This window comes from Ammospiza nelsoni, chromosome 7, assembly GCF_027579445.1.
Source record: "Ammospiza nelsoni isolate bAmmNel1 chromosome 7, bAmmNel1.pri, whole genome shotgun sequence".
In the NCBI taxonomy this organism is placed as follows: domain Eukaryota; kingdom Metazoa; phylum Chordata; class Aves; order Passeriformes; family Passerellidae; genus Ammospiza; species Ammospiza nelsoni.
This window is the reverse complement of record NC_080639.1, coordinates 20,740,185-20,751,651: the sequence shown is the minus strand read 5'-3', so window position 1 is coordinate 20,751,651 and position 11,467 is coordinate 20,740,185. Positions and strand designations below refer to the sequence as shown.

At 37.5% G+C, this 11,467-nt stretch overlaps 1 protein-coding gene across 1 annotated transcript in view; it reads left to right on the top strand.

Moving 5' to 3' along the window:
* Positions 1–2,208: 2,208 nt before the first annotated feature.
* The window catches only part of LOC132075804 (collagen alpha-1(XXVIII) chain-like), a 32,709-nt gene continuing 23,450 nt past the window's right edge, over positions 2,209–11,467 (top strand). Inside the window, exons 1-10 of the mRNA XM_059476511.1 lie at positions 2,209–2,365; positions 3,152–3,720; positions 5,368–5,388; positions 6,896–6,955; positions 8,088–8,141; positions 8,219–8,263; positions 9,056–9,082; positions 9,361–9,405; positions 10,015–10,059; positions 10,697–10,750. Of these exons, the coding sequence (XP_059332494.1) occupies positions 2,209–2,365; positions 3,152–3,720; positions 5,368–5,388; positions 6,896–6,955; positions 8,088–8,141; positions 8,219–8,263; positions 9,056–9,082; positions 9,361–9,405; positions 10,015–10,059; positions 10,697–10,750 (1,077 nt within the window). The remainder of the gene's footprint in view (positions 2,366–3,151; positions 3,721–5,367; positions 5,389–6,895; positions 6,956–8,087; positions 8,142–8,218; positions 8,264–9,055; positions 9,083–9,360; positions 9,406–10,014; positions 10,060–10,696; positions 10,751–11,467) is intronic.

Genomic DNA, 11,467 nt, shown 5'->3' with positions numbered 1-11,467 from the left:
AGCCCTGAAAGAAGATTCTTTCTTACCTGTAATTGTGGCACAAATAGCTGTGGCTGAGTTAGTTTCAGCTTAGATAAGGATAAGCAGCCATACAATATGTAGAGTTGGATTCAGCCATCCTAGTTCACCAGTTTTGAACTAATTGCTGGCAAATACAGAAAACAGAAGATGGGGTTAGAACCATGGCAAATGGTTTCAGCATCCAGCTGCATTGTCCTGCCAGTGGCTCTCATGTATCTAAACTGGAGCCAAAGCTGCATTCTTTCCCCACAATCTCCTGAGCTGCCTTGGCTGTGCCTGTGATAAGTGGGCTGAGTTGGCTGGACACTGAAGGTGGAAAGGAGGACAGCAGTTAGCATTGGGTCCTCTTTGTGTGCCTGTTGGTGGAAAATGATGAGGCCACAGTAAAAGAAAAAAAGGTATTTCTGTGAAAAAAGCTACTTGCTTAATATGTTAATTTGGAATGCAAAGTTTTCTGAGGATCTTTGAAGAATTAGGCGACAAGCTGCAATCACTGCTAAAAGAGATAGCCTTCAGGATCCTTAGCTACTCAGCTTAGATTTTGAAGGCATCATGCTATGTGTCAGTCATTGTTCCCTATTACAGTCTTTAAAAGGAGATGTGGGACAAAGACAAATCTCCAGAAACTGACACGGGCTTTCAAATTGGCCTGCCTTATTTGACCACCTCATGCTGCAGAGTTTCACCAGGAACTGAAATTTCAGTTGGCCAAGTTCATGGGACAGTAAATATCTTTTTAGTTCAGTAGTTACCAGTAACAGCTCATTATGAGGAGATCCTTTTAGGTTTGAAAGGGATCCTACAGCCATCAGGTGCTAAGATGATATTGACAACATGATGCCCATTACAAAAAGCTGCCGAGTCAAGCATGAGAGATGTGCAAAAGTATGAGGGTAAAGTGTGGATAGTAGTGATGGGAGAAGAGAGGGAACAGCACTGGGCTGGTGTGTAGGGAAGTGTGCTGGGGTAAGAACAGCCCTCTTCCATTCATTCCCAGTTACGGATGAGCATTTTTGTGTGCAAACGGCTGTGGGGGCTGAACTAGAATGTATATGCATAGCCTCGGGGGCAGGAGAGGAGCGGGTGGCTGCGGAGGAGGGGGAGCCAGGATTGCTGCTCTCTGCCTTAATCCTTTCTGCTGGCCCCTCCTGACAGATGACACCGATTCTCACACGAGCTTGCAGCCCGGCTTCTCCCTCCTTTCCTCACAGAGCACCCGTCACAGGGAGGGCAACGCAGCTGCCAGCGAGCCCCGAGCAGCATCCTGCATCCCTGCACAGCCTTTGGCTTTGGAGCATTGAGGTAAGGACCCCCTGCCCTCTCTGCCTGTGTCTGTGGGCATAGGAATTCCCACCCTAAACTATCAGGAGCCAAGAAACGCTGCAGTCAAGGCTGTGTTAGGGAATTTTATGAGTCAGGTGACTTTTGCTCAATCCTGGGAGGTTGATTCTTGCCATCAAACTGCCCTTTTGGTATGCACTGTAGCTACCTGGGGAGAGTTTGCAGGGAGATGGCAATGAAACCAAAGTGCAGCAGTAATGATCTATCAGACCCTGAGCAGCCTGTGAGCTGGGTGTGCATGTGAGGCCAGGACATGCCCAGGTCCCCAGGATTGCACAGCAGGTTCATTCATGCCTTGACAGCACCCTCAGGCCATGGCTGTTCTCCATTGGACTGTTTAGGCCAGGGGACTGGGATAGCAGGGAGAAATGTGCACAGCCATCAGTTCTTAAGTAAGAGAGTAGGGAAAAACTGAGGTTTGCCTCAGTACTTCCTTCTCCCCATATCAGCCATGGAAAAAGCTGGTTTAGAAAAAAACACCTCTTTGAATTACACTTGGGGTTCACAGTTCATCCACATGGGTACAGCCATGGATGGTAAAAACAATACCAGGCAATGAGAGAGAACTGAAGTGTTGTAAAAGTCGGTCTCCAGTGTAGAGAGATGTATGTGCTAGAACGATATGTACAATGCTTGAAAAAATTCCAGTATGTCTCCATTTATTATTTATAATGTGGTTTTGAAAAGATTTTACCCAAAGAAAGCAAAATCACCTTGTTTTTAGGGATGATAGTTTAAAATACAAGACTGCTAAGCAACCTGTTGAAGCAAAATTGTTGAATCATGTTTTATCATCCTTGTACTGCTGTGCTTCTGTATTTGTGTTGTTTAGGAAACAAACCAATGATGTTCCTCAGATTCTGGTGGCTTTTGTGGATACTTGAACATCATGAGTTTTTAGCAGAAAATCTCGGGGAAGAGAAGGTATATGGATTGAGAAGATCAAAACCTAAACACATTCTGTCAAATATTGTAGAAAAATATCCCAGCTCAAGTGAACAAGGTGAATATTGTAATTTTAAAACAGGTGTGATTTTAAACATCCTGATTTATTTGAATTCTGGACTATATGGTTAATTTGCCTTCTAGATGTTTATAATCAGTCAGGTTTGCCTCATTCTACATTTGCACCTGCCTAACCTTTGCACTTGTATCTTTTTACTCACATCTTTTCACTCCCATCTTTTCCCTCCCTTTTTGTGTATTTCAGAAAAGGAGACAGCATCTGTATTTTGTTATGATGTGGCTGAGAGCCTCTTACTGTCATAAGAATAATAGCCCACATAACTATTTTCATAGAATTGATGTCATCAGTAGTTTAGAAAATTAATACTCTACAGATCCTGCTTTTAGAAATTTTTGTCACTGGATGTGAGTGTTAGTACTAGGGACAGTACTAACATTCACTCAGTCAAAATCCAGCTCTGTCAAATCACATTCCAGTGTCTTGTTCACTAAGCGTCATTTTCGTATACATGACCTCCAGCTATGTTGGTAGGGTACAGTGAAATACCAGGCAAGATGACAGAATGAAATTTAAAAACCACTACAACATTTCTCATTTCATACTATATCAACATACCTTCAGGTTTTTATTCCTTGGGACATCTGTTTTGGAGCAAATCCCTCAGCCTCTGTCAGCTCTATCTTCATGAGGGGCTCACACTTGTGACCACAGATGTCATCAAAAGTTTCCACAATGCCATTCTTCAATCCTAAAATACACGTAAGGGTAGAATGAGATTTAGTATGAAGTCACTCCACTCACCTACATACCTATTTATTCTAGATGAAGATTGCATTCTGGAAATTGCCTTTTTACTGGACAGCTCCGAAAGTGCCAAGGACTACAATCATGAACAACAGAAAAGATTTGTACTGCAAACAGTAGACAGAATGAAAAGTCTGCAGCTTAGTTCTGGACGTACCCTGCGCTGGAGGATGGCCCTACTTCAGTACAGCAGCACTGTTTTCACAGAGCAAACTTTCCATGACTGGAAAGGTCCTGAAGCATTCAAATCCCACATTGCTCCCATCACCCACATAGGCCATGGCACCTACACAACTTATGCTATAACGAATCTTACTCAGCTCTACATGTCTGAAGGGACTGTGGGTAGTGTCAAAGTAGCCATGCTTTTCACTGATGGAGTGGATCATCCAAGAAACCCAGACATTTTTGCAGCTGCAGCTGATGCTAAACACCAAGGAATTGTATTTTTCACAATGGGAATGACCAGAGTGGCTGAGGAGGTCAGCAATGCTGCCAAGCTCCGGCTCCTGGCCAGTGTCCCAGCATCCCGGTTCGTTTTCAACCTCCAGGAGAAAGGAACTGTGGAGAAGGTTCTCAAAGAAATGGTATGTATGAGAAAGAATTTGAAATAGTGTTAGGAACATATGTAGATCTTATATCCAATATTTTGAAAATACATTTCTTCAATATACCATTGAAGAAACTTGCACATTTTACATTTGAAAGTAGCCCAATTATTAATGAGATCACTGTGCCAAAATAAAGGTTTCCTTTCTCTTCCCACCATTCAGATCTTCTCATTCAAAAGATTTGACACTGCAAACTGAATTAGATTTAAACATTATTTTTATCTTTGTTTTTCCTCCTAAGAAAGATATTTCAAATCTCTTGTCTTAAAAAAAACTTTTTTTTTTACATCCTAGTGCTTTAGTCTGTAGCAAGTAGGAAAGTGAAGCTGCCTTTTGTATCAGAAAAAGATGCAGCTCTTGTAGAAGTGAAAATAAATTTGCAGACCATGGAGATAGCTCAATTTAGACAAAATTTGAACTTCGTGATAGACATCTTTAAATTTCCATGGAAAATCTACCACATAATCAAGAGGAAATATATAAATTGAGCTTGAAGCTTTGTTTGGATGTTTTTCTTCTCCATTTAAACTTTATATATAAAAAATATTCCCTGCCAAGTATAGAGAATATAGCCATATTCTAGCCTATAACCCTGGTGACACAAGCGGTGGATGGAGTCCTTATCTGAGCATGCACAGAGATTTAAACTAGAATTATGAATAACAATCAGGAGACTTCTGCAATGAAATTGATTCCAAAGTGATCCCACACAAGCCTTGAAATTGCACCTGTGTTGGCTTTCCTGTCTCCCTGGCCTTCACTTCATTTGCATTGGTTCCCTGAAGAGTGCACTTCCCATCTTCTCTGCTACTGTCCCTTTTTCCTGTGTCATAGTAAGCACCTCTCAAAGGACAAAACATCTCTTTATTTTACCTCTTCTAAACAGGCAGTCATCCTCAGGTGCCTTCTTTCAATAGCATGGCTGCTGTTTGGTTTAAATAATGGCTTTGTCATAACTATACCTGCATGCATGAGAATTGTAGAAATCTGTATTGCATTGCTGCTGATCAACACATTTATGTCCTCTCAAGAGACTGCAGTAGTTGTGGAAAATGGGAGGATTTCATTGCATGTGGGTGTCTCAGCTCTACAGATCTTCTCAAAAATAACAGCTAAATTGCTGATGATAACTTTATGTGATCATCAGCAAAGCCAATCTTTTCTACGGTGTACTTTCTGTTCTCATTTTGTGTGTGCTTAACAGTATGAATACAAGAGGTTCTGATTTTCCAAGTGTAGAACATTCATCCTTCACTCCTACTAAAGAGCTGCTTCTATTCAGCAGTTTGTAAACAATGCAGTTTGTGGATGCATTGTTCCCATATATTTAGCTAACCTGTTTACTATTGTAATTTTAGAAAATTATGGCTGAATATGGAGAGTCAATGATTTCAGTCAACAATCTATAAAAACAATTGAAAATATTTAGCTTATTTTTTGAGTGGAGAGATTGCTAGAATGTTTCTTAGAAATTAAAATTTAATTGTTAGTCAATATATTAATTGTATAATTTAATTAGCTAGTTGGTGAACCTATTTATTGTCACATCTTGCAGTGTCTTTTCTGTAGAGTTGGATTAAGACTTTAAGTTTCTAATGTTGTTTTCAATATCTGTCTTTACAGAAAGACCTGTCTGAGGAGGAGGTAAATCTTTTAATTTTTTGGTTTTTCTTTTCCTGTGTAGACTTACTGCTTAATATATATATTTACAATTATATGGAAATATGATTCAGGAAAACTGATAGCTCAGGAAGCTGGTTAAATGCTGAGTCTAATGGAATTGTCTTCAAGTTAAACATGTTTTTGAATTTGCAGGACAGAGCTTTAATTTGCTATCCTAAGGTAATTTACTATTATATTTCGTAATTAATAATTTATTAATTTCCTAACTACAAATATAATTTGCTAACCTAAAGTATTTTCAAAGAAAAAGAAACAATGTGTGAGTATTCAGGCTAGCAAGAATTTTGACATACATCTTGACATGTCCTCTGACAAACCCAGTGAAAAATAAAACATGATGCAGAGCTGAAGACAGGGCAGCTCTAACCCTTAACCCTCTTCCTGGGTGAGAGGGTTTGAAAAGGGTAAGATGTCAAAGCTCCACCACGCCTTCTTCCAGTTTGTCCATGCTGTGTCACCCTGACTGCAGGCATTGATAGGTCTGGCTGGCATTTTGTGGGGAATAAAGTTAGTTTTCCTTTGAAAGATGTTAAGGATATTTAAGGCACAGTTTTCACACAAAAAATGTTCTCCCAAGGAGGTCAAGCAAACTGCTAAATAGTATGAGTGTTCACAAAACTTTGAAAGACTTCATTTTTGACTAATTTCCACTGACATGTTGATTTTTCTCTATCTATATAGAAGTAGTAAGACAGTCAATGTTAGCCTTGGAAAACATATTGTGACTAATTTGGATATTCAGATAAGAATTATTTTTGAACCCTTCACTTCTAGACATCTTCAAGATGAGCAGAAGTTTAATAAATAACTAAACAAAAAATTAAAATTACATTCCTTATCCTTCCTTCAAAAATTACTCCAGTATCTGTGATAACTCTGTCATGATCTTAAAGATTCAAAAAGATCTTGAAAATCCCATAAATACGTACCATAATGAGGTTTCACTGCGACACCTGATGGCAGAGATGACAGAAGAGAAAGAAGGATTATCAAGTATTATAATGAATTGCATTAACTAAAAGTATATATCCATTCATATTTTGTTTATAGATCTAGCTAGAGCTAAACTATAAACTATCCTGCTTACAATGGGATTAAGTAAAGAGATGTAAGATGCTTTTTTACTTCATCTTCTTGGCTATCTCTACCATGCCTAGTAATGAAAACAAAACAGACACAGCACACCCATAAACTGACCTTAAGAAGAGTTTGGAGGTAAAGCCATTATCAAGATGATTGAAATTTTAGGAGTAGGAATGATACACAATTTTGGATGGAGTATAGGAGGTCACATTCTGGATGAGTAGTATACTGATAGTTAAAAGATTTCTGTAAAACAGGTAAATACAATTTCTGGTCATTCCAGGTGTAAAATTTAAACTAGCCATACAGTAACTTAATGCAAATGTCTGTGTGTTTTCTATGTCTTCCATTAAAATGTGCTGATTTGTACTATTTTCATCCAAAGTGTCCCCAGGTTGACACATGTAACTGTGAGAAGGGGGAAAGAGGCCTTCCTGGTCCTGCTGTAAGTAGCTGTCACTCAAATAACTGATCTACAGTATAAGTTAAAATGTTATTCACTGTTAAAAATTTTAAAAGAAATTGTTTGAACCCAAATCCTGAGACCTTAGAAGTTCAAGGGTCAATACACACTCCTCCATGAAGATGCCCCAGGAGCAGGAAGTGCACAGAGTCCTGAGACTGCCATGAGACACTCCCTCGGTGTGGGGACAGACAGGAGGAGGAACAATGATGTGTGGTGAGGCTCTCCTGTGAGCCACAGCAGTATGAAAGGCTGAAAAGAATACTTTCCTGTTGAAATCACACAAGACCAGTTGGATCTAACTAGCCTCAAATCAAACATTAATATCCAAAAAGCTCTTTGAAAACAAGAGAGAGAGCAAAATACTGAAGCATCAGGAACAACTGAGACAAGAATAAAGTGGACTGGACTTCTTTCAGAATATTCTAGGGGGTTACTTCATACAAGGCTTGGTGATCTAAACTGCAGGGCTTGCATTTCAAAAACAACCAAATGATCTGCTATTATATCCCTGACATTGAACTAAGAGCACTATAGTACCTTTCAGCCCTTGCTCAAGGTGAAGGGACTGTCTCAGAGTTTGAAAGAGAACGCTAGATTGGCCCATCCTCATCCTTTTGACCTGAATATCCTACACATACACGAACAGAAAGACACCTGGGTTTATGCAGTGCAGTACAATGCACTTTAACACAAAATGTACCCTCTGTGTGCAAACAGTAGTTTTGTTTGGGTTAATATCTGCTGTCTTTACTTGGAAAGTGCAGGTATTGCTTACACAGAAGCATACACCCCAAAGGGTTGAGAAGAAAACAAAAACATCCACTTAGCAAGCTGGGTAGTTATAAAAACAGCTGATCACCTCTTTTCTTCAGAGAAGAAGTGAACAAACTAGTTTTGTTTATAACAAAGTCAAAGGAGAAACATGACTGCCTATTGAGTTGGTCCTGCTGTTCCCAGATATTAAATTTCAATGATATTAAAATTCAGAGATTTTGAGAAATAAATCTATAGAAGGCAAATACCTTAAGTTTGATAAAAACAGCATATATATTGTAAAACAAAATTATGTTTACTAACATATATCATAAGAATTGTATTTTGTTTGTTTCAGGGTAAAAAGGGTCGCACTGGGGACGATGGAGCTCCAGGCCTGAAAGGAGCAAAGGTGATTGGTTTTTGACATTTAGGAGAAAGATCTGTTTTGTCCTTATTTCACTGATCTTGATGTTGAATTATTCATAGGGGGACCCAGGTCTTAATGGAATCCCAGGACGAGACGGAATAGAGGTAAAAAAATACTTTTTTCCCCCTTCTTCTCCAGTGAGCAGTGTTCCTTTAAGGCAAAATACCACTTTTTTTTTATTGTTATAAGAGCAAATTCCAATGCTGGTTTACCATCTAATTAATTAACAAAGAAGAACTGAAAACATTCCCATTGCTTAATGAAAAGGAATCATTCTTTCATATATGTGTAATCTAGAAAATACTCTCCAATAATGCATAGTGCCTCCAAAACATTGAAATGCTCTGACGTGATAATATAAGAACATTACAGAAATTTATACTCTGCCTGCATTATTCTGACTGTATTTAAATTTGACTAATAAAGGACCCCGTGTATAACAGCAGTAAAAAATTTGAATTAAATACATATAGGAAGTAAGTGCAGGACAAGTCTCTTAGTGCATAATTCTGAATGCATTTATATATGAATCCCTCTACTTTATGCTTTCTTATTTATTCAGTACATCCTCTTTAATTAGTGTCTTTTTCTTGTTTTCTTATTTTTGCATGTTTTTCACTAAGATGGAAATATCAACTCTACTTGATCTGCTTTTACATGGCCAGAATCCCAGTCCAAAATGATACATTCATACAATTTATTTACCCATACAACAGCATCTACCATAACTAAAAGGCACAGTACTTCGAATCATATTGCCATATTAATCAGAGTCATCTTTTCTATTTGAAATGCTATTTTTCTGAAGAGACTAGAATATTAAGGAAGCCAATACTCATGTTCCTACTTTTGGGTTATGTACCATCACAACCTGCTTTGCTTTTTTGTTTTCCCAGGGGAAATCCGGATATAAAGGAGAGAAGGTATGTCTTTTAGTCAGAATTGATGCCTGCATCTTTGTGGTTATTTATTATATATAGTGCTGTATTTCATTTAAATACTAGTAAGGAACAATAACATCATTTTAGCAGCTGCTCCACAAGCTGTAATAGAAGATGTAACTGTTCCTCAGTGAACTTGCAGCACAATTGCTATATTATGTCCTGAATATAATAACATTTAGGTTTTCAACTAAAGCACCTGGAGAATAAGGATGATATGCCAATGAAACTCATAAGTATTTATTCCTATTCCTTTCCAGGGTGAAAGAGGTGAATGTGGAATCCCAGGAATAAAAGGAGAAAGAGTAAGTAGCCACAAAGTTGTTATGTTTCCAAGAAATACAGTTAAACCACCAAAAAAATTAGAATTCCCTGAATATCAACCATGATGACAGATTTCAGCCATATATTAGTTCTAGGGCTGAGGGAAATTGACATCTGACAGGTTTGAAATACGTAGTGAGCAAGGACACCATTTTTACTAACTTTCTGAGCTCTTTCTACATTTTCATATGATTCCTCTTAGGGCCCAAGGCTGAGCCTTTTTAAAACAATGGTAAATCTCTACTTTATCAGAGGCAGAAGGCTTGAAATAGTAAGCAAAGGTAATGAGACATAACAATGAAAACAAGGTATCTTATTCCAATCTTTAAGATGTAGTGCATAATTGTTTTAAATATTTCAAATAGAGCAAATAGAGTTTAATCCTGAATTACTGGTCATGCTGTATTTTGATTACCAGTCAATTAAAAAAAATTATTTAATGTTTTGTGGCTGCTGAGCTTCTCTTACATTTAGTTTTGATTTTAATGTAAAGATATCCAAACAAGATACCTTAGTAAAAAGTTACCTTAAAGTGGTTGTGACAAAATCTAAAAATACAGAAATATATCATTTTTTCACTTATCTTTCAGGGCCCTGAAGGTCCAGTAGGCCCCAGAGGAGTAAGAGGGATACAGGTAAAAGAAAAAAAAAAAAAAGGAACTATGAAAACAACAATACCTGGTTCCCTGGATTCAATGATCTGAAATAATCTCATACCCCTACTGACATGGAATCTTTGAGTTACTGACTTCAAGGTACCCAAAATCTATCTTCTTATATAGCAAAATTAATAAGAATTTGGAGAAGCAATCTAGACAAATAAATCATCCTTATAATTCATTCAGTCTCAAAGACCACAGCAAATACATTTCCATAAAAACCAAAAACACTCATTTCTCTTTCAGTGTCTTAACTATTTAATTTCCTCAAGAAGTACATGAAGAATATTTAGTCTCTTGTCATCCCAGTTCTCTCATACTAACGGCCAAGAAGCTTAGCCCATCATAGATATTTCAGTACATCTTGACTGTACATTACCTTTAATTGTATCAAAAAAAAAGGGAGAGCCAATTTCTCTCCCCAAATACCAGAACCAGCTCCCACTGGATCGAGTAACTAAAAATGTACATGCATCACAAAACAAAGCTTCAGTTCTGCTGTGTTTAAAACTCTTCTTTTCATGCAGACTTCAGCAAATAATAAATTCTTTTCAAGTTGTCATTTTTTATGAAAGCTTGAAAAATCTCATTGAAACCACTCCTGTTTTAACAGGGTCTGCCAGGACAATCTGGAGATCAAGGGCCTGAAGGTCTGCAAGGATCAAAGGCAAGAACTGCTCTATTTCTCTTAATTAATGTTAAAAGGTATCAATATAGCCTCACAACAATTATGATTTTATCCTTATATTCTATACCCTTCTTGTAGTGGATGCAGTTTAACTTGGCACAGATAGCAAATTGTGTACTTTTTGTATTCTACAAGGTTCTTAAGAAAGGTATTTATTACTTCGCTCTTTGTATTGAATTCAGGTCCAAATCACACTCCCATCTTTATTAATCAACACTTAAAATATGCTAGAGTCAGAGAATACTACTTAGCATTGAACTTCTTCAGTTTTCAATTTAAAACTTTTTCCTGAAGTGCCAAACAGGAATTCTGTTTGGCATCTCAAATCAAGCTTTTTTTTGAGACTGAACATTCTCAAGAATAATTCTGTAGTTCAAAAGGAATATTGTCCTGAAGAAAAGCTTGAAAATAAGCATATAAGGGACATTATTTGTTATCTCTCTTGATATCTTCTTAACACCAACTGGCCAACAGCGATACACAGAACAGCTGAGTGTCAAGACTTACATTTTATGAAACATTTTTCCTTTTGTTTAGTCTCATCTTTGTACAAGATGAATTATTACAAGGGAATTTTGAAGCTCTGAAAGGATGAACAGATAAAATACTGTGGAAGACAATTCCAATGGGCTGAAATTCAGGATGCACTAAAAATTAATCTACAATGTGAGTTAAACTGATTTATAAGCAAAGTTG